We start from the raw sequence: 24,648 nt of genomic DNA on the forward strand, positions 1-24,648 counted from the left end.
GCTTCCCTATATCCCTATTTGCATACCATTAATTTTAAAAAACTTTTAAGTGACTTATGATTTCTAAAAGTACTCAAATCATGAATTTTCACAAAGTGAATACGCTTGTATAACCACTAACCAGGTAAGAAACAAAATATCACCAGGAATCCAGAAGCCTCGCTTATGTCCCCAATCATGACTCCCTTTCTCTCCCTAAAACTAACCACTATCTTGACTTGTAACCTCTAAGCTAAGCTGCTTTTGAAGTTTATTTAAGTAGAATTACACAACATGTATTCTTCTATTGCTGGCTTTTATCTGTGTAGCAATTGCTTATGCATTCTCATTGTTACATAACATTCCACTGTATGAGTATACCACAATTTATTTTGTTCTGCTATTGGTGGACATTGGGTTGTTTCTAGTTTGGGCTATGTCAAATACAATGCTGCTGTGAGCATTCTTTTTTTGGTGGAGATAAAACATAGAAGTGAAATTGCGGGATTGTGAAGTGTGCATATGTTCAAATTTAGTAGATACCGCCAAATGGCTTTTCGAAGTCTTCACAACTTAACCTCCTATCAAGCAGTGTGTAAAAATTTCCATTGTGCCACATCCTCATCAATACTTAGCATTCAAAAATCTCTTTAACTTTAGCCTCTCTGATGAGTGCATGGTAGTATTTCATTTATTTTAATTTGTATTTCTCTTGATTACTAATAAAGTTGATTAGTTTTTATTTTGGATATTTAGATATCCTTTTATTTGTGAAATGCCCATTCAACTTTCTTATATATTTTCTGTTGTGTTATATATAAACATTATTTTTAGGAATAATGTTTATATATTTTGGATATGTACCTCTGTCAGTGTTATAAATTGTTGGAGGAGGTCTCGAGAGGACGTGACTGCAGGTTGACCCAAGAGCTGAATCCAGGCTCCTCACTCCCTCGTTCTGGAATGTAGATTTGAGCCACTGTTCCCACAGCCAGAGCTATTTCAAGGAAGCAGCCTTGAGTGAGTAAGGTGCTGTTGAGACCATCTGGATTGAACTCATGACTGAACCCAGTTTAAAGGCTCTAGAAACTTTAAGATTCTGGTGGGCAGATGTAGAGATTTACTCATTTTACACCCAAGCCGAACCTTGTACATAGGTTTCTTTGCTTATTAAACCTGCCACCTACCAATCTGGAGTGGTCTGACTCTTTCTTAGGTCTCTCCTTGTCCTCCATGTACCGGGGCCAGTTTCAGATTTCACCTGGGGAACTCTCAAGGTTGTGAGCCAACATAAATATCTTCTCACACTCTGATGTTTGTTTTTTCAAACTACAAACAAATTTACTCTCTTAATAGTATATTTTTGGGAACAGAGTTCTTAATTTTAATAGAGTCCAAATTTTCAATCTGTTTTTTCATAATTGGTTAAGGAATTTTTCCATGCATGAGATATTAGAGATATTCTCTTGTTGTTGTCTGCATATACTTCCCATTTATGTTTAATAATATACTTGGAATGAATTTTGTGATATGAGGTAGGCATTATATGAGCTATCTTACATTTGCCCTTTCAGATTCATCTTCCATTCTTCATTCTGTTCTCTGCTCCAGGGGACTGGCCTGTCACTTATATGTAACTGTGACTGATTTAGCTGAGTTATAAGAATTTCTTTTCCTGGTAGTGCTCGGGAGTTAAAGTCCACCATGATAGGCCAGGTGTGGATTCGTAGCCATTATTACTATGAGCACTCTAGGACGTTCCCTCAGATATACTCCTATCAGACTTTTTCTTGTTGTTTTTCTTTCTTTTTCCATGCTATTATTGTAAGAGTACCAAACCTGGTCTAGTTATAGTGTATACTTTGTAATGGATAGTTGTTTTCCTACAGATGAAATGTAGGAAAATTCTATATATTCTTCCTATTCCTCTAGAGAATATCTTTCATACAGAAATATTTGATTATGTCTGTTGGGCAAAGAGCTACAAATATTTGGATTTTTTGAGATTTCTTTGTAAATCTTAATGTCAGAGACATATTAATTCAATGAGGCATCCAATAATGCACTGAGTCAGGCAGGTTTACATTTATTTAGATTTCCTAGGCTGTAATAATTTCAGTAACCTACATTTCCCCTGAATTGATCATGGGCTACGTATTCACTGACTTTTTGAGGAAGAAAACAAATATACAATATTATTAGAGTTATTTTCCTTTTTATTTATTCTTAGTAGTTAAATTCAGCCTAAGGTCAGTGCTTCCATTTACACACTAGAAGCAAAGCCAGTCTACTACTGCCATCATATGAGAAATTTTATTTTTTGGCAATCTTTTCTGTTCATTCTTGGGGGAAAGAGATACCTCACTTTTTTGTTATTTATATGAATTGAGAAAATCAGTACAGAATTTATAGAATGGGGACATTCAAAGTGACCCAGAACCATTAACTCTTTGGCAGTAACTTTATAAATTTCAAAGAGACACATCTCTCATAGTTCCCTGCTTCACATCAAAAAGTGAGAAATCACCAACCATAACATGTCAACTATAACCAGTGTAGTATATTCTAGCTACAAATATATGAAACTGTGACCTGGATGTGGGTCAAAAGAATGTTTTAGAGTCACCGTTGCTACATAAGATAAATGATTGCATTAGCATTTCTCTTGAGATGTTCTTTTTAACTCATTTGAAACTATTCGCAGATAGAAATAGAACTATTTTGAATGCTGATCTCAACATGAAACATAGAATTCACAGAATACACAAAATTATTGATGATATAACATTCAACAATCAGGGTGCTATGAATTTTAAATTAAAATTCAATTATGTAGTAAAAATAGAGTTGTTGTAGCTAGAAAAAAAAAAAAAATTTCAGAGGCAACAGTTACCCTTGGTGGAAATGAACAGTTCTACATAAAAAGAAGATCCAGGAAGAATGCAAACTAAACACCAGGATACCTGATATATATAATTTAATCAGATAGTACATAGACTATGACATAAAAACAGCAGTTTACTAGAATAATTATAGTCTGCAACACATGAAAACAGTTTAGAAAATGGGTTAAGGTCATACTCTTTGACAGTAGACTCGTTGGAAATACAAATGTACAATAAAACAGATTTATGCATCGTCTGGTGCTGCCTTTCCTTGTCACCAAATCAACTTGAACCAATAGACTGGTGTGGATTCAAGCAATAGGTGTGTTGTTGATTAATTGACTAAATCTTGCCTAGTGAGACTGTTAACCTCATAGAGCCACAGTTAACTAACTATTGATTGATATTTTGGTATTTTAGATGCAAAAGCACATTTCTTCTAATTGGAAACACAGCTTAGAACTACTTTGTGGGGCAAACTTACAATTGTCTGAAATAAGAATGCTTGGCTTGTTATGTATAGTTCTTCTATTCAGTGACAAATATGCATTTACATATCAGAGACTAGGATTTTAGAGATTAATCCTGGTGGGATTTTTAGGGAAATCTTGTCCAACTATATTTATGGAAGCAAGAATATGTTAGATTATTTTTTTTAATTGGATGTATTGACTGGCCTAAGCATAGACATTTTCCTTTTCAAATGTACAAAAAATGTACATTACAAAGAGTATAGAAACAAACTGAAAAGAGTGTGCCACACATCCTGGATAATTATCTATATGCAGTTAAATTTACAGATACAAAACAAAATACAGCCTACTCCCTTATAGTGCACAGTTATTTTTTAGATACAATGTACCGCTAGTAAGTGGTCATGGACATCAACTCTAGTTGTCCCCAGCAGAGAGAATAAGAGCAAGATCCGTTCGGTACAGCTTCCCTCCATCCGATAAAGCCATTATGCTTTTCTTGTATGTTGGAATATTATTAATATCCAGATCCTATATAGGACATAGAATGTATTATAATCCAGTTAAACATGGAAGTGAATTAACCACCGTCAAGTGATAAAATGTGAGACAAAACTGCTTGTTACATCAATCCATCAAGAAAAGAGCTAGATTAAATTCTTATACAAATGTGGATAAATCACAAGGTTGTTTTTGAAATCTATTTATCACAGTTAAACACTGATTCAGGCCAGTACCAAATCAGGTTAAGAACTGAAATCTACTTCTGCTCCTCTATAAATTTTTAAAGTAGATTCTCCAAAATGGATGTGAGGTTGCTTCTAGATGGATCCATCAAGTCTGCTTAAGAAGTAAGTGTGGCAAGGTAACTAGATTACCTGTTTATTCTTCTCACATAGGTCCTTCAGTAAAGCATCCAGTTCATTTTCATCTATGTATCCATTGCCATCCTAAGGGAGGAGTAATAAAACAGTATATAAGCAAACTCATCCATAATAATGGAGAATGTAGTAAATTGGAAATAATTGAAATCCTCAGAAAATCATCCTACTGCAAACTTGGCAGATATTCTAACCTCTTAGGTCAGACCCTCAAATTTTTAACTGCTCCAAAGTTCCAAAACAGATATGAATTCCCTCTCATTCAGCATCTTATATTTGTAAAATGCTTTGAAATTTTCAAAGTGATTTCACATTTAATATTTCACTTTATGTTAACAATATCACCACCTCCTGTTGAAGTAAGAAATTAATCACAAATATTTTCATATGAGTGAGGACATAGGCTTGGGGAAGCTATATTACTGGCTTGATGTCACATCAGGCAGTGGAAAGGCTGCACTAGAGCCCGCAGAGGACTGATTTGGTCCAGGAGTAGAGAAATTAGAAGAAACAAAGCATGTTAACTAGTGACATCATACACAACCTTTCCTCACACACATGATCTTACCATATACTACATGGGAGGATTCTGCTGGATATTTTCATCTAGCTTAATCCTCATTCTACCCTGCAAAGTGAGCTTTATTATCTCTTGGTACAAATGAGGAAACTGAGGATCAGAGGAGTTTGGTATCTTATTCAAAGCCTCACAGGAGATAAATTGTAGCATGGGATTTGAATCAAATTTGTCTAATTTGGGATATAACATAACTCATTTCCTATGACAAGAATAAATTGGCTGAGTAATTTTAATAGCTCATGTTTCTTTTAATATAACCTTGAGTTTGAGGTTAACCCTTCCTGAGCATTTTCCAAATTCTTCTAAAGAATCAAATTATAGATAAGAAAATTTTTTTACCTGATCATATAACTCAAAAGCTTTATTGAACTCTTTCCCACACATTTTGACTCCCTAAATGATAGAGAAGAGAGCAAAAATTAAAATGCAACCATTATATTCCATCGTGTTTCCCTTGGCAAATATCTCACATTCTAACCTTTCGAGAAAAATATTATTTATGGTAGAGAAAAAGAGAAATACCTGAAATTTAAGAAGAAAATTCTCCTGCACTGGCAGTAACCTTTTGAGAGAAAAACATTATATTAATACATTAGATTTTTGACAAGGATCAGCTTTTTATAATAATATTTGCATAGTTCCTAAACTCACCTGGCCATCTCAGTTAATTCCAGCTTCCCATCATTATTTGAATCAAACAATTTCAGCTGAAAGATAGAATGCATTACTGTAGCCGTTGAAGAATTGTTTATTGCATTAAGGAGAAGGAAATTCAAAATAAAGCAGTTTGAGTTATCAATTACCTATATAGACAGCAGAATTCTAGAAACTAGCATCTATTAAACTTTCAGTGCAAAATTTCTATTCTATGACCTGTGTCAATTGCCAAAATTTATCAGAATATAGAGTAGTCAGAGTAATAGTGATCTTAGACTAGGCTTCTGGAACATAATCATTTATTTTTCTTGCAAATATGTGTTTATATGTATCAAGATGTGGGAGAGATGGTGTTTGGCAGTACATAGCATGTCCTGAAACTTTCCAAAAAGTAGTATGAAAATTAATATTTAATTTGTTTCTCTCTTTTAGAGTATCAAAGAGTACAATCAGAATAAGCAGGTAATATGAATAAATCCTCAGAGAATAAATTTTTTGAGTAAGTTTGAATTGTTTTATTTTGCCTTGAGTACTAGATACTTAATAAAGCTCCTTACCTCCCCATTGCACTTACATACACATCATATACCAAGACATAGCCAGGTATAAACACATTCTTACCCATATTTGGGAAGCATTCACATTTTAGAAAGTTGCAACTACTGTTCTAATATTTTATATAGAAGGACTACATATAAAATAAAATATATAAAATATGTGAAAAAGTGGTACTATTTTTGTTTTTAAAGAAAGGAATGTAATCATAAAGGATATAGGTTTGGTGAGGTCTCTTTAGGGAAAAAAAGAAGGGCATTCTGTGGTTTGAGATGTTCTAAGAATCCTTTGTAGGAGGTAGATTTTTTCAGGATCTGATACTGATGCAACATTTTATAGTCCATTGTCTATAAAAGTTCTAAATTGTCACAGTGTCTACCAAGATACTGGACACCAGATCACACAGTTTAGTGTCCACAGGGAAATATTTCCCTACAAATATATTTAAATTTTAATTAGTTCTTGATTAATCTTCTTCCTGGATTTGAGCTTGTTTATGACATTTAACCAGATAGGCCAGGCCAATTCAACAGGGGGAAAACTCCCATCTGAGTGGTTTTAAAAAGGCTGCTTCAAATTTCTACTTGGAAAGGAGTCTTTAAGTAGACATCCTTTAATACTGGCACAAAACAGAAAATTGATAAATGTAGGTTATTGTCCATTTCTCAAAAGTTATTCAGAGTGTAGATCTGCCCATTGTGACACGTGTGTGTTAGTGCTGTGGTAAGTGGCGATGTAATGAGGAATTAAAGAGGACACTTCCTTACAGTGAAAACTTTTTTGATTGTTTTGAAACTAAAGATTAGTCCCACTTTATAATAAATATCACTGTATAATGAATAAGGCAATAGTAAAGTTCTAGTGGGTTTTTTTCCCCCACATAAAAGTAGGCTGACAGGCTGAAAGTAAACCTCAGTTACACCAAATATGATCAAACTCTTTATAAAATTATTTCTCAGGAGAAAATTCTAACTCCTTTATTGGTCTAAAATAACATAATTGTTATAATAGGGACTTATGTTTTACAAGTTACTTATTTATATCAATGAGGTAAGAATTCACTGTACATTTATAGTACTTAAAGTGTGTATAAATATAGGTACTGATCTGGATAATTTAAAACTCTGAATTTCAAAAATTAAACAATTAAAATAATGTTGCCAAAATATTGGGCCATGGCTTAATCAGTTTGGCAAAGGCTTTTTCCCCATAGTCCTAATGCTGTGAATCAAAATGAACAAACTTTACCCACTTGGAAGTTAATTAACTTCATGGGCATTGTATTATTTTATCTGGAACTTTATAAATTTATTTGTTCATTCATTCTTCAAACATTAAGTGCTTATGTGTGAAGCAATTTTCTTCACTCTATTGTCAATATTCTAAAATAGTTCTTGGTTATACTATTTACCATAGCATCAAGCTCAGGGTATATGTGGATTTCCTCACCCAAAGCACCAAGACAATATTCCCAAATAACAGGAGTCAAAAGAAAGAAGGAGGAAATATCTATTTTTAGTCACTCAATGAATAAAGTAGCCAGAAGTTTTCTTTAAACTGTAACAAAATCAATGATTTCCTAAGACATGATAAAAATGGATTCAGAATCTCTATAATAAATGAGTTTTTGGTGATATAATTTATATATCTATAATGTAACTTACATATATATGTGATACAATTACACTGGCTTGTAAGAAAAACAAGTGATATTTTGATAGATGAAAATTACCTACCTCCACAAGAAAGGAAATGCTCATATGCTGAGCCTTAAAGCCAGCCTTACAATACAATTGTAGCATTCAGCCTTACAAGGTATAAGCATCCCTAGGTATCTCCCTTTTCAAGTGAAATGATACCTATGTGCATGTGATACCCACACCATGGCTTGTTAATTTTATCCTGTGTAGACTTGGGAATTAGCCAGAACACAGTAATATTTCATAGGCTCTTGGCTGTAGTCTTTTCAAGATCAGTCTTACCATTAGGTCTGTATACTCAGCTAGTTTTGTATCATCAACAGTCTTGTTTGCTTTTTCCAGCAGGTCCTTTAGAAAGTTCTGTTAAGACAAAAAAGTCAGATAAATTTCATCAATAACAAACAATCTGCTTTCATTTCAGCCTGCCTTGAAATGGAACACCCCAGGAATACAAAGGAAGTCTCTTTTTGAGGGTAGAACCGGGTAATGGGAGGAGCTTAGAAGGGAGGTACTCTTGGTGTTCCAGCAGTTCTCTTTGACTGAAAACTGATCTGTCACAGTCTGTGCTATGCTATGCTATGCTTTTATGATTTCAATTAAAGAAGTATCTTGATTGTGCACCATGTAGGAATCAGAGTAAAAACTTATAAAACCAGCCAGCCCAATGGATGCATTTCTACCTAATGGTATCTTCACAAATACTCATGTAACTCTTCTCCAAGAAACAAGAAACACAAGCGACCCCCTTAAACCTTTGTAAGATATGTGAACAATTATCAATAAAGAAGGTGGAGACCTACCCTTAATTTCAAGTGCATTTTCTGCCCTCACAAGCTGTATTTCCACATCAGTTTATAGCCAATATGAAGTACATTTCACCAGAGGGCTTTTAGGCTTGATGCGGTACAAAGCACCTTGGTTAGAATGTTTCAGCTGACTGTTCAAACTAAAACAGTTGGCTGCAGATGTTACCTAATCTTTGAAGGATATATGAATCACATCAAAGTAGAGATTAATGTGGGAAGGATGAAAAAAGATGATTATTAATTTGACAGTTGAAGTTTAGGAGTGAATTTAATTTTTTTTAACAGAGAAATAAATTAAAGCTTTAAAAAAACTTGCCATATAAATGACAGTGTAAGTACTTAATATAAAAGTCTTTCATTTTGTCTAGTGCTGTTCATTTGCAACTTCTTTATTTGTTCAGAAAATGACTTAATGCAATTATGGAAAACTGAGCAGGTATTATGTTCAGAAATTATTGAAGGATTGGATTTCTTCAGCTTTGCAGTTGTTTCTCTCCCTCCCAGATTTTCTAGCTCTGCTGGGCTGATTTAACTTCATTATTTTCAAGGAAGGAAACCTTTTTCTTGGTTTGATAAATTTAATTTCACTTCAAACATTCCACTTCAAATTCAAAGTGAAGCATGGAAAATTCAAAGTTATCTGTTGGGGGGTGAATTTTACTTTTGAACCATATGAGGCTTTTGTCAGAGACTAATTGGGTTAAAAATCCTCATCAGAGACTAAAATGGTGGTCACAAAAATAGCCTGGGAGAAACCTCGGGATGCTGAGATTCAAAGTCGTGTCTGAGAGCAAGCAATGTTTTACTCTATTACGGATCTTAAAATTAGCTTTCTTGAAAGATCCATTAAAAAAGAATGCCAACTTATCTTCAAAATTCCCCAGAGAGGAGTACTTCTATTTAGAATCTCTTCTGAGAATAAAATTTAGAATAAAGAAGGCCAGTATTGGAAATGAGCTAAAGTTTCATTATGAACTTGAAATGATTTTTAAAAGAATTTTTTTTTGGTCCAATAGAATAAAAACACAATAGTTTAACTGTCACCTTGTGGGTAACCTTGTGGGTTGCTGAGTTGCAAATTTGTGAAAGACATTGTTTTTGGTGATTGCACATGAAAAATCTTTACATTTCTAAGTGTTTTTATTTTTTAAGATGTTATTACTATTATTTTCCTTTCTTAAAAATTTTTTAAGAAATTTTAAAAAATTATTTTTTTGGCCGTGCCACGAGGCATGTGGGATCTTAGTTCTCCTACCAGAGATTGAACCCGTGCCCCCTGCAGTGGAAGCGTGGACTCTTAACCACTGGAGGGCCAGGGAAGTCCCTGTTAAGTGTTTTTAGTTAAATATGTTTTAACAATTTTGCAGTGGTACAAATATATGTAACTCAAACCATGTTAAACTATGACCAGGAAACTGTGTTTGATATTCATGTTTCCCTACATAATAGCAGAAGAGGTAGCTCTTGATGACTGAAGCTTGAAAATGTTTGGCCTTGTGGGGAAAAAAAACATTATTATCATTATTAGATATTCTGTGTCCAAAACCAGGTTCTTTTCCCAGGCAGCTGTGTACTCTTTAAAAATTATCTAATCTCTCTGAATTTCAGTTTCTCTGTTTGTATAATGGGAATTATAATACCTCCCTTGTAACTTTTCTGTGAGGATTAAATGTTAAAATATATTTTAGGCATCTAGTACTATGCCTGCCACATAGTAGGTGCTCAATAATTATTAATTTTCTTCCCTTTTAGTCACTCTATACCATGAAGATAGAGAAAATAGAGTCTTCCAGACTGAGAAGTATTGAGGTCAATTTAAAGAAATGAGAGAAAGATGTTTCTATATTTCTGAAGGCTAGTAAATTATTGAGTTCATGAATAATATAATTTATACTGTGCCTGTATTTCACAAAATCTTCCACGTGCAACATCTTACTTGACCTTCACAATAAATCTGAAAGGAAGGTATTATTACCCCCACATAAAAGATGAAAAAAATCAGGCAGAATGATATAGAGATTTGTCTAGAGGTAGGACTTGATTTCAGACCTCTTTGCCTTTTCCTTCATATCTTCTTCCTCCCCCACCAGCTCCTATATACATCTGTGAGATATGAATTGATAAATTCATTTTCAAAGTTGCAGTTTTTCAGAAGTTTGATTATATTAGGACTTTGTTTTTATTGCTGTTACTGAGACACAGTAAGCTAGGGGTCTTGGAAACAGACGAGTTTAAAGATCACTGTTCTATGTCTTATTTCTGTGTAGCCTTCAGTACATCACTTAACTTCTTTTAAATTTTTCCTCACTGGGGTAATACTAATCTCAAAGAACTCACGTGAAGATTAAATGAGTGTAAAGCACCTGACATACAGTAGGTGTCCAATAATTATTTATCTTGAAAGAGAAATCTATTTTATATAGCTGTTTCATTTATAAAATAAAATGCCAAATTTTAATGAAAATAACCAACTTCTTTGGCTTAGTATATCATCTATCTATCTATCTATCTATCTATCTATCTATCTATCTATCTATCTATCTATAAGCTACCTCATAAGCTACCTCATATAACAATTTGTATACACCACAGAAAATGCTAATTTTACATTGCTGAACAGAATTTCAAGAAGTACTTGAAAGTACTTGAAGTCTCTTTTTTGATCTGGTTCTTTATTAACAATTGGAAGAGTGGGTGAAAATGTGCCATTGCTCAACATTAGTTTCTTTCGTGGGAGGTTTTTTAAAAAGCTACAAAGTTCATAATTATATTTGACAGGAAAAAGCTTACATGTTTTAACTTGCTTACCTTAAGCTCCTCAGTTTCTATGAAGCCACTGTGATCAGTATCATATTTTCTCCATGTCTGTAAATTATTTTGGATAAGGAAAACCAAATATATTAAAAAAAAAAAGGCAACCATTTTCCTATTTTAAGTAGCTTTCTGAAAACATCACTCAGTGACAGAGCTTTCTTATACCTTCATGAATTCCTCACAGGACTTCAGCTGCTGGCATCGGAAGAGCAGCAGGAAGTTCTCTTCTGTGGGTAATACATGAGCCAACTAGAAAAGATTTAAAAATTTATTGTGAGGAGCTTGAAAGCAAGTCTCTCATATTTCCTGCTCTTAGTTTTTCTTAACATAGTTTTATTACCTAGAAAACTAGGAAAGGAAAAACATTATAATCGATTTTCCCTTTCTGATACTTTGCCCCTACAAAGTGCCATTGTGTTTTCCAGTGCTTGGGTGTCCTTGAGTGACTGGTTCTCTGGTCTGGTAGATGACCACAGCAAGCATGCATAGGAAGCTCAGATAGGGATTATTTGACCAATTCTCATCTGCTAGACATACAAGCAGACTCATCCTGGTGGCTTGACCCCTTCATCTTTTCTGTGCCACAGATCTGGTCTTGTTCCTCTCAGGGCACACAGAATGGCACACACGGGGCCATACATTTCATGTAGAATAAAAGAAACTATGAGAAATATGAATGCAGTGGAAAGGATAGAAGGAAAAAATGCATTCCCAAGTCTGAGGAGAAAGCTTATTAAGAGATGCAAAGGAAGAGAAACTCAAGACAATTGTAAGACAGTGGAAAGAGAGATGGAAAAGACAATTCACAATGAACAGTGGAAACTGACCAGTAATAGGGAATATCAGTTCTCAAATTTTTGGTTTCTGCTAAAAGGACATCTGCTGCTTGAGTCCAGGACTTGAATTCTATTCGATGATCTCCATTTAGTGACCCTATGACATTTCTCCTTAGATCTCATTTCGTAACTTCAATGTTCACTTTTTTTAGGAAAGAAGGACTCCAGATCCCATTTTAAGATGAATATAATCTATCTATTGTGTGCAGGGAGGGAGGGAGCTGGATTGATGGCCTCACTGAAGGTGTGGGTTCTATTCCTGGCTCAGCTGCTAATTAGCTGTGGTCCCCAGCAACTCCCTCAGCCATTTCTGGAACTTAGCATGCTCATCACTAAAATAAGGAGTTTAAATAGAAACCAGTGTCTCTTAAATGTATTGGGTTCAAAATGACTTTGAGAATCTGTTAGAATCACTACATCTTCAGCATTAAAGAATGAACCTACAACACTATATTTCATCTAATTTCCAGAAGCTGATGAATCCCCTGAACTATGGGCATGAACCCTCATCTCTGGATTTTAGACCAAGAATCTTCAGTCTAGATTAACCTTAAGGTCAGCATAAAGGCCGAAAGTTCTACCAAATTATAGGAAAGACTCTCACACTTCAAAAAAATGTTGTCCTTTTAGGTCCATTAAAAAATATAAAATTTAATATAAAATGTATCATTCTACCTTATAGGCAAGTAATCTCAGCTTCTTTATGCCTGTAAAATATGTCCTTTAACTTATCTTGTTTTTAGATCTTTGAAATAATATCTCAATTTAGAATCATTCAGTTTACAGGCACTAATAATGGGATGAAACTAAGAGACAGGGCCAGACATCTTATTAGGATGTTTAGTATGACTCAGAAGACATTTTCTTATTTATTTTGAAACAAAGGTCACTAGTTTGGTTGTGCATTAATGCAAGCATTTATTTAGGAAACAGGAAATAGCCAATGCCAACTCTCTATTTATTGGTATGTAACTTGTCAGATACCACTTTGTAAGTTTTTGGTGGACCTCCCCATAGACCATCCACTTCAGGAGGGCAAAGACTATTCTTTGCCTGCATCCTCTGAATACTTAGTGTGGTGCTCAATGTTAGGTGCCTGACATAAATGTTTGGAATTTGTTGATAATTTTACTTCATTAAAAATACCTACTTAATATGATTTGTAGTGAGCATTTTTTTCCCATCTTGATTGCAATTTTCTATATTGCTTGGATTTTCCTAATTATTGTGTGTTGTTTTGAACAAAAATAATAATTTTTCTTAAAAACTTCTATTTATCAAAATCCACCAAATATATAAAAACAGAAAAAATAAAAGAATGAGCTAGTAAGCAACGACCACATGTAAAATTAGGGAAATTTTAACCATCTTTGTTTCAAAAATTAAACTTCATATAACTTTCATAAAGTACAGAGGTCTCTAGAATATCAAATATAGAGATGGTAAAATTGCTTTTCATGTGTAGTATGAATATATATCTCTTTGCCCATGCCATTTTGGTCCTAGTTGGTTTAATTATAAGAAAATACATATTATATCTACATGCAAAATAGTCAATCTTTTAATTTAATTGAACTGTTAATGTTAAACTGAATACAGTGCTGTCCTATTTTACAGACATTAGAAATGAGTCTTAAACACATAAAACATTGTAATAAGACAAATCAGCCACTAAGAAAGAAGCAATGAATATGTGTGGATAGGATGTGGCTATTAGTGAACATTAAGAAATCATCTTTTTTGTGTTTTTTGTTTTGCTTTTGCTTTTTGGTGGGGTTTTTTTGGCCACACCATGTGGTTTGTGGGATCTTAGTTCCCAGACCAGGGATTGAATCCGGGTCCTTGTCAGTGCAAGCGCCTAATCCTAACCACTGGATGGCCAGGGAATTCCCAAAAATCATCTTTTTCAAGGTGTGTTTCACAATGCTTATGAATTAATATTCAAATTTCAGAGCTGGTGCAGTAACTCTCCAGCTGTTGACTCTAAGACTATATCTACAAAGTACCTGAGGTCTTTTATAGAAGTTGTTAAGTAGGGCTGCTTTTGTCTCTGTTTTGCTAAGTCACTGTTGTCCATAGTAGTATCTAGTACTACCTGTTCCAAGATTATTGGTGATTTCTTAGTTCTTGGGCTGCCTGTCTGCTTTTTTATAAACTCTCAAAACTTATTATGGGTTGGAGACGAGAGTGGAGAAAAGCAAGGGAATAAGTGGCAGGCAGATAAGCTGCCACAGGAGAATCTCTCAAAGCTTCATTTATGAAGCTTGTCACTTGTTGCTTGTCACTGAGAGTGGGGAAGCAAAAATTTCTACTTGCCTGTCTTCCCTATCAGTCTATATACATGTTGAGGAAAAGGTCTGTGTCTTAATTACTGTTTCTTTGCCTGGCACCTGCAAAAATTTCAGTAAATATTTTACTCAGCCAATGAATGAAGGCAATTGACTGTCTAGGGTCAGCATAGGCTTCCAATAAATGGAAATAAAGTTCCTTTGGAGATAATTCAAATAACTTATTATTGAGTTGTGGATAGGGGTTGGGGTGGTCACTGTGATATGACATCCAGAGCTCTCTTTAGGTGCTAGGAGTGTTGCTATGGTCTCAACTGCCAGGTCTCTTTGGGAGATTACCTGGGCTGAAGAGAGTTATGTTCCCCAAGGAAGCTGAATTCTATGACTGATGCATATGGGGATATAAAACCTAGCCCTCTCACTGAAAACTTGGGACATCTCTGCTGTAGGGTAAACTGAAGTTGAGACTATATCACAGCCCAAAGTCTCCCTCTGCCCAGCCCTGTTCTTTTCATTTACCTTCCACAGGTATTGATCCCAAGAGCACTTCCTAATAAATATCCTCATTGCTTTTCTTCAACTCAGATATGCTCCCCAAGGAACTCAACCTGTCCCATGACAGGGATCTTTACCATATCTCTTCTATTCCTAGGCATAAAATGGAGCTCTTGCCTGTGTTTTGGAGTAGGTTGAAATCCCTTGCTATGACTCATGTGGCTATGATTCAGAACCTACTAGGCACTGTGCTGGATGCTGGGGATTCGTAGTCACCGATAGTAAGAACTTTACAGGGAGGCAGATAATTTCAAAAAAAGTTTTTTTCAGACAATTTCAAAGCAACATGCTAGGTGCTGGGAGAGTACACATGAAGTAACTTTACTAGAAATATAAGTGACTGAGCTATATCTTTTAAAGCACACATGAGGCATAACTTTTGAAGACAATCTTGGTGCATGTTAGCTTCCTTCAAAACATATTAGTAAAACATTCACTTTTTTGGTTTGGGAACCAAAGAAATATTTTTCTAGCCAATGAGAAGTGAGTCCAGGAAACCTGGAAATTTGAAAGGCAAATAATCTTTTTGTACAAATTAAAGACTAGTGGAATTTAATAATTTGAATTTGACAAGTTATAAAAATGGGAAAAAGCTTGACATTCAGAAAAATGGTGTAGATTTTCCAATGAAATACTTTTATTTTCAATAATAATAGCAAATACATTTATTGAGTTTTTACAGTGTGCCAGAGTTTATCTATTTGTTTGACATGTATTATCACATTTGATGTTGATACTCATATGTCACCCCTGTTCATAGCCAAGGAAACAGAGACTCAGAGAAGATAAATGGCCTGCTATCACATAGCTTATAGTTGGAGCCACATTTGAAATCAGACAGTCTGACTTTTTTGATTTTGAGACCTTGTCCTTTTACCATCACCCTCCATTAAAATCTTCAGTCAAAAAGTTTTCTTAATAAACTGTTTTTAAAAATCTATCCAGAACGAAGTTTTAAATCAGACTTTATTGTCAGTCATTTCCCCAAATTCTGAGGTAGAAAAGTAGTCTGCTATAAAAAAATCACATTTACTATGGTTAAACTCACATGCTCAAATCCCACTATGGCTGAAAAGAAGGAAAGTCTAGAGAAGTGTCTGCTTCCCTGGGAAGGTTATTATAGTTTTAGGATTAAAATAGCTTATAGATCTATTTTTCCAGTGGATGCACTGACCTAGACAAATAGACACAATAGACTGGAGAGGTTGGTAGTTTCCCACATAGTTCCCAAGGGATCAGGTGAAAAGTTTGCAGATTTGACATCCAGCTAAAGGAAATATCTATACTTAATGTGAGCACCAGAGAAGAAATTTCTATTATCTGTTAAATCATTCAGTCTCTCTCTTTGACTATTTTAATCAGTGTTCTCTGCAATAGAGCTATTAGTCTGAATAAATTTAGAACATTTTGACTGTCATGGTATTTGTTAAATTATCTCAGAATTTCAGTGCTCCTGTTTTGAGTTTGTATCAACAATCTCTTTATTACCGAACTGTATTTGTGTGAATTTTAAAATCTCTTTGGAGACATAAAATTGAAAAGTTCACAAGAAAGCATATCTGTACATTACCCTTCTTTTTACATGTTTTTACATGTCTAGGTAGCAAAAGCATGTTGTTGGAAAGTATCAGTCAACTTTATTAGAACAGAAGTTTGAAACTTAACCACTATATTTTCTGATCTTTTGAATGACACATTTCAATTAGAGCCAAGTCAATTTGGCCTGTTTCCACCAGGAAAGTAGACTGCCACTTAAATACCATTTGGTTTACTTTGATTAGATTTTGATGAGCCCATGTGCACACCTGCTAAGTGGGCAAAACAAGCAAATCTAACCCCTTTTTCCTTTGAACACCGAAGTGATGGTGTACTTGATGTGAGTTGATGGGAGTAAGTAGACTATTATATATTTTGGAAAACCTGGGTTTTTCCATTCCTTCATAGCTGGCTGAGATTTGTGTATTTGTATTCCTTGTTATATATAGTATTTCTTAGCAAGTGATATATAAGTTGGAAAACAGAAAGGATGAAGTTTATTTAATACAACTTTCTGGTGACACTAGAGGGCACATAACAAATTCAGGCATTCCCCACTCTCCCTTTCTCCATTTTGTACATGTAATCTGTAGCTTTCAATTCCTTTTTTACAATGATTTTTTCAGAACCTCTCCTTTTTCTTGTCCCTTCTGCTTAACCAGGCTAAGTACAATCAACATGCATATTAACTACAGCAGCAATCTCTTCCCTGTTCTCCCATTCTCTCATTCTCACTTCTCCAAGTACTCACCCTCCCCACTTCCTTCTGTGTCTTGGATGATAACTCAGATTAATGAAAAGAATTCTGGAATCAGAGTCAGACATAGGCCTTTATAAATGTTCTGTCACTCCCTGCCAGTGGGATCTTGGACACATCATTCAACCTTTCTGGGCTTCAGTTTCTTTATCCTTAAAATGAGAAACCTTGGCTAGTTTTTCCCACAGGTCCCATATGACAAAAAGTTCCCTGTTCTGGAATACTTAAACTTTCTAATTAATTCTTATGTGTCTCACTTCTCTCCCTTTAAACTCTTTCTGCTTCCACTGATCTGAAAATTCTTCCCAAATTATGTTTCAAGCGGTTTGGTCAAATAACTTCTCTATACTTTCTGCATCCCTGTTCAACCATGCTAAATTTAAGCCTTGCCATAAGTAATCAATGAACTGAAGCTTGAAAATATTTTCTTTTAATGCAGAAAATGTATGGATTATTAATTGTAAAAAAAGGCTGAGTAATTTAAAGGAAAATGGCTGAAATTCTATTGAAGTCACAGGTTTCCTCAACTATAAATTAGATGCTCATTTTATATTTGTATTTATTTTATTTTGTTATAATGAGGATCAAATGAGATCACATATTTGAAAACACTCTATAAATTGTGTAATGTATACAAATAAATGAAAATTCTTTTTCTTACTCTTATTGCTATAAAAGGTTCCTCAAGTCTTCATTTCAGTCTTCATTAACTTCTTCATCCACTTCTGTTACCTATTTCTCTCTATCTTTCCTCATACAGAAATCTTTTCTTTCCTATAACAGTTTCTTTTCTCAAACTTCTGGGGAAATTTCTTGCATCAAACCTCTAGGAAAATGCATCTGCTAGTGACTCCTAGCCTCCCATTCAAATTAGACCTCAAATGATGCTTCATAAATGATTATACCATATCATACACAGTAAAATATAGATTCAAAACAGATTCATCCCTCTTATCCTTTTAAAAATGTAGAATCCATGTGAATCAGATCCATGCTTTTTGTGCTACTGTTACAACCCAGTATCACTGAAGAAATTAAAATAAATAGCTGAGCCCACTGGAGTTCTTAAAGGTGAAATACTTTAAATACAAGATGACAGTCTTTCCTCTGCTAGAATTATAAAGTATGCCAAACTCTGAAATAGCCACATCTATAATTTCACTGATTTTAGAATTTTCACTAGTTTTGAATAATTAGATTTATGTCATCTCATTTATGCTCATTTCAAAGTTATTTTCTTATCCTTGATGATTCATATCTTGATTAGTTGGCCTCTATGTCAGTCTATAAGTCCCATTACTATTAATTTATCTATTTATATAGTAATGAGTTACACATGGGCAAAGGGGAAAGTGTATACTCCAGGGAAATATTTTAATTACAAAGATAATAATAGTATGTTCTTCCTTAACTCTATTTGAAGTAGCTGTTTAAAAATAAGTGTATTTCACATTGACATCACAGGTGTCCTATAAGATCAATTATTTGAAAACCAGGTTAGTTCTCTGAATCAAAGGTAAATTATGACTAAATGTTGTTGACAGCCAAAATACTTCACAATCTAATACATTAAGAACATTATATAAAGAACATAATTATGCCTGTGATTTGGTATATTTTAAAATATGACCTTATTAATTTTTCTGGACAAAGTTGTTCACTCAACTTCTCTAATGGGTTGCAAAGATAAAGAAAGTAGCTGAGACACTAGATTTTATAAAAGTAGAAGTAAGGGAAGCAACAGCTGTTTCACAAATCTGAGAATGCTGAAGAATTAATGCATAGTCAAAGTTTTGCCTCCTTGATTCATAGACAAAAAAAAAGTTGTCCTCAATAGGAAAAGTCATTGTCATGATAAGATTTGACACCCACAGTTTTAACTCTTAAAGACTCAAAAGAAATCTGTACCTATAACACATCATATAATATTCACTGACTTTAGCTAAGTTCTTATATTTTTATAAGGCCAACTGCTAATCTAAAATGGAATTTCAGAAACCAACATGCAGTTTTTTGCCATGATATCATTTAGGGACTGCAAATACTTTATTTTATATTCTAACAGAAAGGTCTACACTGTTAAACAATAAGAAATATCAACGAACCATGTACTTGGTTGGTGTTTCATTGAACTGAATCTGGGTAATGTAATGGGATGAGTACTTATCCAGAAGTTGGGGACTTGAGCCTCTAACTGCACCAGTGCCAGCAAACAGATAACATAGTCAAAGGCAAATCATTTCACTTCTCCAGGTCTTAGTTTCTTAATGTATTAAATTTCAGCTTTGGATTAGGCAAATTCTTAGGTTTCTTTCATTTCTGAGCAGTTTTTGATTTTATATTTCTTAAAAGATAATATGTTACTTAAGTAAAATAAACCTCTTGGAACAGGTCTTGCCATATCATGTTTGAGTTGAATAAAACTCCAAAAAACTCATTTATTAAAACTATATGAGAACAATGCATAAGTTCCTTACCTCTACAATTCCTATTTTTCCATCATCTTTTTGCCCATACTGATCCACAAAAGTTTTCATCTCAGGTGATAACTCCTAAAATTATAAAAAAGCAGGTAAGAAGTTTTTTTTTTTTTTAAATCCAAACAAACAGTATGCTTGTGATAGTGTTAATAACTTGTTGCAAAGAAAAACTGGAATTAGAACCATTCAGAATTATGCATACTGATTAAAGTACTGTGAAAGTACTTTAACATTGCTTGCTTCAGGAAAGATTATTTTATATTGCTGCACTAATTGCCCTATAATATTTTCCTTATTATAACATGTTTTATCCATGGAAGTTAAAAATATGTGTTTTCAGACAAGCAAATAATGTGAATATTCAAGAGCAACTCATTTGTAAGCAAAGAATGTTTCCAGCATGGAAGTAGTCAGAAACATTCTTTGCTTACAAATTAAAAATCAGAAAAATATGTGTCAGATTAAAAAAAAATAACTTGACCAATTTGCACTTTCATTAGAGACAGACAATACTGATGACCTTATTTTGGTCACTGACTGTATATGCTTAAGATTTTTGACTCCAAGAGTAATTTAGGGAGCAGTTTTCCAGTGTTTCCTTGTTTCCATTTTTTTTCCCAAGACGATGTTATCTCTCCCATTTAGTTATGTACATAAGACATGTTTAAGAGTGAAAAAGTGAATGCTTTCATCTCATTTGACTTGTATTTTTCAATGTATTCTATTGCTTACATAATCTCTTCACATATTGCCAGATTAGAGAGCTCTGAACTGTAAACTAGTAACCTGAACATAGAAGTAGTATTCAGGAAGTTGGATTTATACCCTTGGGTCTTCAACATAGCCCATTTAAAATAGCCCTCTTACATTAACTGAAGCCTATGTAAAATAGGTCAGCCTTTATGAGTGTCCTATTCTGTGTCCTTGGAAAAGTAAATTAAGTTCTCAGTTTTTATCATAACTAACAAGATAGTGATATTATCTATCACACACATTTGCTCTAGGGATATAATTTGATGGCTATATTGAGGCTGAATATTATTATTGCTAGTGTTACAAAATCCTACTTTGGTTAAAAGTAAATATCTTTAGTAGAACTGAGGTAACAAATAGTAATTAAGCAATTTAATATAGACTTAAAAAACTCTTCCAATATGGATTATTTCAACTTGTATTTATTAAAGTTTATTTATTTTATTACAGCAACAATTGTAAGAAAGTAAAAGTGGCAATAGTGTGACTATCAGCTGTTATGTTCTTTACACATTCCTTAAAGTAACAAAAAAGTATAAAGTAAACTTAAAACAGTGTATACCTCTAGTCCAAATTTGTTTTAAACAGTGTAAAACATAATGATAATGATAATAATAACAAATTAAAGCTTTATAAAAAAGAAATGCAAACTTAAAAACTATGTTTAGTGAAAAATGGTAACTCTGAAAGTAGACTGTGTTGTTATATTTCATTAATGTTATATTCACTTATAGTTAATATTATTGAAATTTTTGAAATTTCACATTATTAATATGATAAGCCAAACAATGTTTCCATTAATACAGCAAAATCTGTTATCCTATTGCTAGAAATGCAAAGAAGCTGGGTTTATAAGGTCAACCTTTAAGTTCTAAAAAAAGAGAAGAAAAATTATAAAAGTAGATTTAGTACAATGGGGTCAGTAGTGAAATATTTGTCTACTACATGAACCTCTCAATCCATATCTGGATTTAGATTTTAACTATTCAAAGCCTATATTACATAATTCACAAAGTATTTAATAATCAAGGTATTAAGCAACTTGATATAGTCCTGTACCTGTGCTCAAATTTGGTATTATTGGATAATAATCTAATAATTACAGCTTCCAATATTCTAAAATTGGAACATTGACAGTAGAAAAAAATAATTAAGATCTAAAATCTTTAAAACTCTAACATGAAGTCACTGTTTACAAAAAGTATAAATATTAAAATGGGAAGAGGAAAAGAAGTATCTGAAAACATGTATAGAGTTTCTAAATATCTGAATTTCTAAATGAAAATAAATTACTTCCAGAACAATTAAAATATAATCATTTAGCTGCTGGAAGCATCTTTCAAGGTTTTAATGAGAAATTTTATGGCAGGTAAGATTTTCCAACCAGATTTTTAAATATTTATATTTTTAAATGTGGAAGAAAATGTTTTATTAGTCAAAGATACATAGAGCTATAATGATAGTATTGCATGAATTTATTTACATGGTAATGTATAAGGTGGGGGAAGGGAATGGAGAAAGTTTATAAAACATTTTCAATTTTATTTGATCTCATCCTATTATACTTTCAAATTTATGTAATATTAAATCTGGGTAAAACAATTCCCAGAGTGTTATCTGGTTTTAAATCAATTTGATTTAAATCATTGGATTTTAGCAATTGATAGTTTTTTAATGCATCATAATACATTTTAGTGTTCTCTGGGATTCTTTTGAATATGTTGTACAGAGATGTGTATCACACAATTTTCAATTTAGATAGAACAAAAAGGTAACTGTTAGTAAATTGTATGGACAGATATATATATAATATATGTATACTATTATATATATAACTCAATGCTAGACGTGGTGATCTGCTAAAAGATTCACACACAACTATATTTTCCTCTAAAGATATACATATGTATAGTCTATAATGTAAAATCTCTAACGATAGTCAAAAAGACCAAAGATTGGTAACTTCTCTCTAGCCCAAATCCAACATTGCCTTCTGAAATGCAGTCTTACATAAACCCCAATAGATTACTAAGATTCTTAACCTATTTCCCTCTATGTAATCATCTCATCTATGTTTTAAAGCTGGGCATATTTTATTTTTATGCTGACAATATCTCTTCTTAACAGGTTAATTTATGCCTAAAGGAAGTCATTCATAATTAGTAAAAATTGTCATTTGTTTAATTAACTAATGGCTTAAATTACAAATACAGCTTATTTTCAAAACACCACTAATTGCTTCTCATTAGAGTATCACTTTGCTTGTTTAAAATATGTGAAGTTCTTAAAATTACTTTTTACATCTCTAACTTTTGGTTTTCTCCTTCTCAACAGAAATGAATCCCCTTTTTGCTAAATTTCTTGCTCATTGTTATGTTGCAAAGTTGTACAACTTTCCCCCGGAGAGGAAGGTCAAGACAGGACATTTTTTCATCACTCCAACCACATCAACATTACAAGAATAATAATTGGCAATAGAATAAGAGATCCATAATCTGCAGATTTGTTTCCTGACCACCAAGGGGCAGAAATGTATTTCTACCCCCATACAGGCTGTTAAAGAGAAGTTAAAAATTACCTAACTGAACTCAATCGAAGAGGTGGTGATCTGCTAAAAGATCTCACCCACACTTTCCTTTTAAGCACTATTAAAGAAAGTACAAGTATAGAATCTATATTTTAAAAGCTCTGATTTCATACTGTAAGGTTTTTTCCCTTTAAGGAATTTCTCTCTCTCTCTCCTTTCTCTCCCCCTCTCCCCCTTCCCCTTCCCCCTCCCCTTCCCCGTCCCCTTCTCCCTCTCCCTCTCCCTCTCCCTCTCCCTCTCCCTCTGTCTCTCCCTCTCCCTACACGGTTTGGAAAGGCTCTCTTTCTCCCCTTCTCAGTAAATAAATGTTTACATTCCTGGAAACCGTTTGATTTCGCTGGCTCTTTATGAAAATGCTAGAATATCTATTTATTTAAGGGCGAAGGTCCTTTTACTCCTTTGCAAACTTCAACCTACCAATCCAGCCTTCTTCCGCGCCTGCTGGAGCTCCTGAATCAAGTTCTGAAGCTCTTTTCCTTCCAGGTAACCACTTCCTGTAAAGACAAAGAGGCACCCAGGTGTCAGACGTCTCATTCTGAGTTTCTTCCCCATTCAATTTCCACAACAGCTATCTTTCTGGCCACCGGAGAGGTTCTCTCTTGCCTCGATATTCATTAACCCGCAAAGGATACAGACGCAGCAGTGCTCCCCTCCCGGCGCGTCAACATTTAGACCCACTAAGGGCAAAGGAGGATGGTTGGGATGCTGAGTGTAGCCGTAGAAACTTTGGGGGCAGGGTCCCTCAATCCCCCCCCCTTTTTTATGAGTACCATTCTTGGAGAATAAAAGTTTACGGTTTTGGGATAACATAGAAACAATACATAAACTTTAAAGTTAATGGTTGGCCGCCAAATGGAGAGATAAGATTAAGGAGGTGGGGGAAGAAGTAAAGAAAAGAAATTAGGGATAATCAGATCAGGAGCCTCAAGGAAGGGGAAAGGGAGGGAAAGGGCATGGACAAGTTTCTTCAAAAGAGAGAAGATAATCACCGTCAGCGTCGAAATGAAGCCAGATCTCGAAAAACTGTGAGGCTGTGATCAGGGATGATTGCAGGTGGGATTCTGCCATTGTATAGCAGAGTGTGTGTCTGCTTGCAATATGTGTGTGTGAGTATGTCAGGGCGAAAGTGGGGTGAGAACCGCAGGGTGTGTGTGTGTGCGTGTAAAGAAGAAATCCTGGGCTGCTGGAGGAAGAAGAGCAGGGCGCAGGCGCTGCCAGGCGCTGTCCTCGGTGCTGCTCAGCTCTGGCTTTCCTCCGGAGTTCTCTCTCCACAGCCGGCACCCAGTTCTCAGTATTTATCTTGACAGTCGAGCTGGGCCACGCCTCCTCTTGCCTCCCATTCCTCAATCCCGCCTCTTGCTCGCACCAACCTTCTTCCCCTCCCTTCCAGTTTTCTCCTCTCCTCCCAGGAAAGCTAGTTGGAGCAGTAGTTTTGAAGTGTAGAAAGCAGCGGGTGGTGGGAAATCCTTAGCTCAGAGACTGGATGCTGAAAACAGACTAATTTCCCTCACATTCTTATGTCCAAA

General features: G+C 34.3%; 1 protein-coding gene across 1 annotated transcript; it reads right to left on the bottom strand.

Annotated features, from left to right (window-relative positions):
* Positions 1 to 2,049: 2,049 nt before the first annotated feature.
* Positions 2,050 to 24,406, bottom strand: CALB1 (calbindin 1). The gene is made up of 11 exons (XM_082434049.1): positions 24,112 to 24,406; positions 23,540 to 23,616; positions 19,780 to 19,854; positions 11,496 to 11,579; positions 11,325 to 11,381; positions 7,993 to 8,070; positions 5,450 to 5,505; positions 5,321 to 5,360; positions 5,138 to 5,191; positions 4,216 to 4,287; positions 2,050 to 3,868 (listed from the first exon to the last, which is right to left on the bottom strand). Exons 1-11 carry the CDS (start codon positions 24,188 to 24,190, stop codon positions 3,755 to 3,757), a joined length of 786 nt encoding a protein of 261 aa, XP_082290175.1. The 5' UTR covers positions 24,191 to 24,406; the 3' UTR covers positions 2,050 to 3,754.
* Positions 24,407 to 24,648: the final 242 nt, after the last annotated feature.

The sequence above is a fragment of the Balaenoptera physalus genome (assembly GCF_965194825.1).
Source record: "Balaenoptera physalus genome assembly, chromosome: 17".
Taxonomy (NCBI): Eukaryota; Metazoa; Chordata; class Mammalia; order Artiodactyla; family Balaenopteridae; genus Balaenoptera; species Balaenoptera physalus.

What these genes read in the sequence shown, in the direction of transcription:
- CALB1 (XM_082434049.1), bottom strand. Translation starts at nt 24,190, where the DNA reads ATGGCAGAATCCCACCTGCAATCATCCCTGATCACAGCCTCACAGTTT. An exon ending in GAATTAACTGAGATGGCCAG is followed by an intron (nt 5,361 to 5,449) that starts GTGAGTTTAGGA and finishes TTCTCTCAAAAG; the next exon opens with GTTACTGCCAGTGCAGGAGA. An exon ending in CTTTTGAGTTATATGATCAG is followed by an intron (nt 4,288 to 5,137) that starts GTAAAAAAATTT and finishes CTCCTCCCTTAG; the next exon opens with GATGGCAATGGATACATAGA.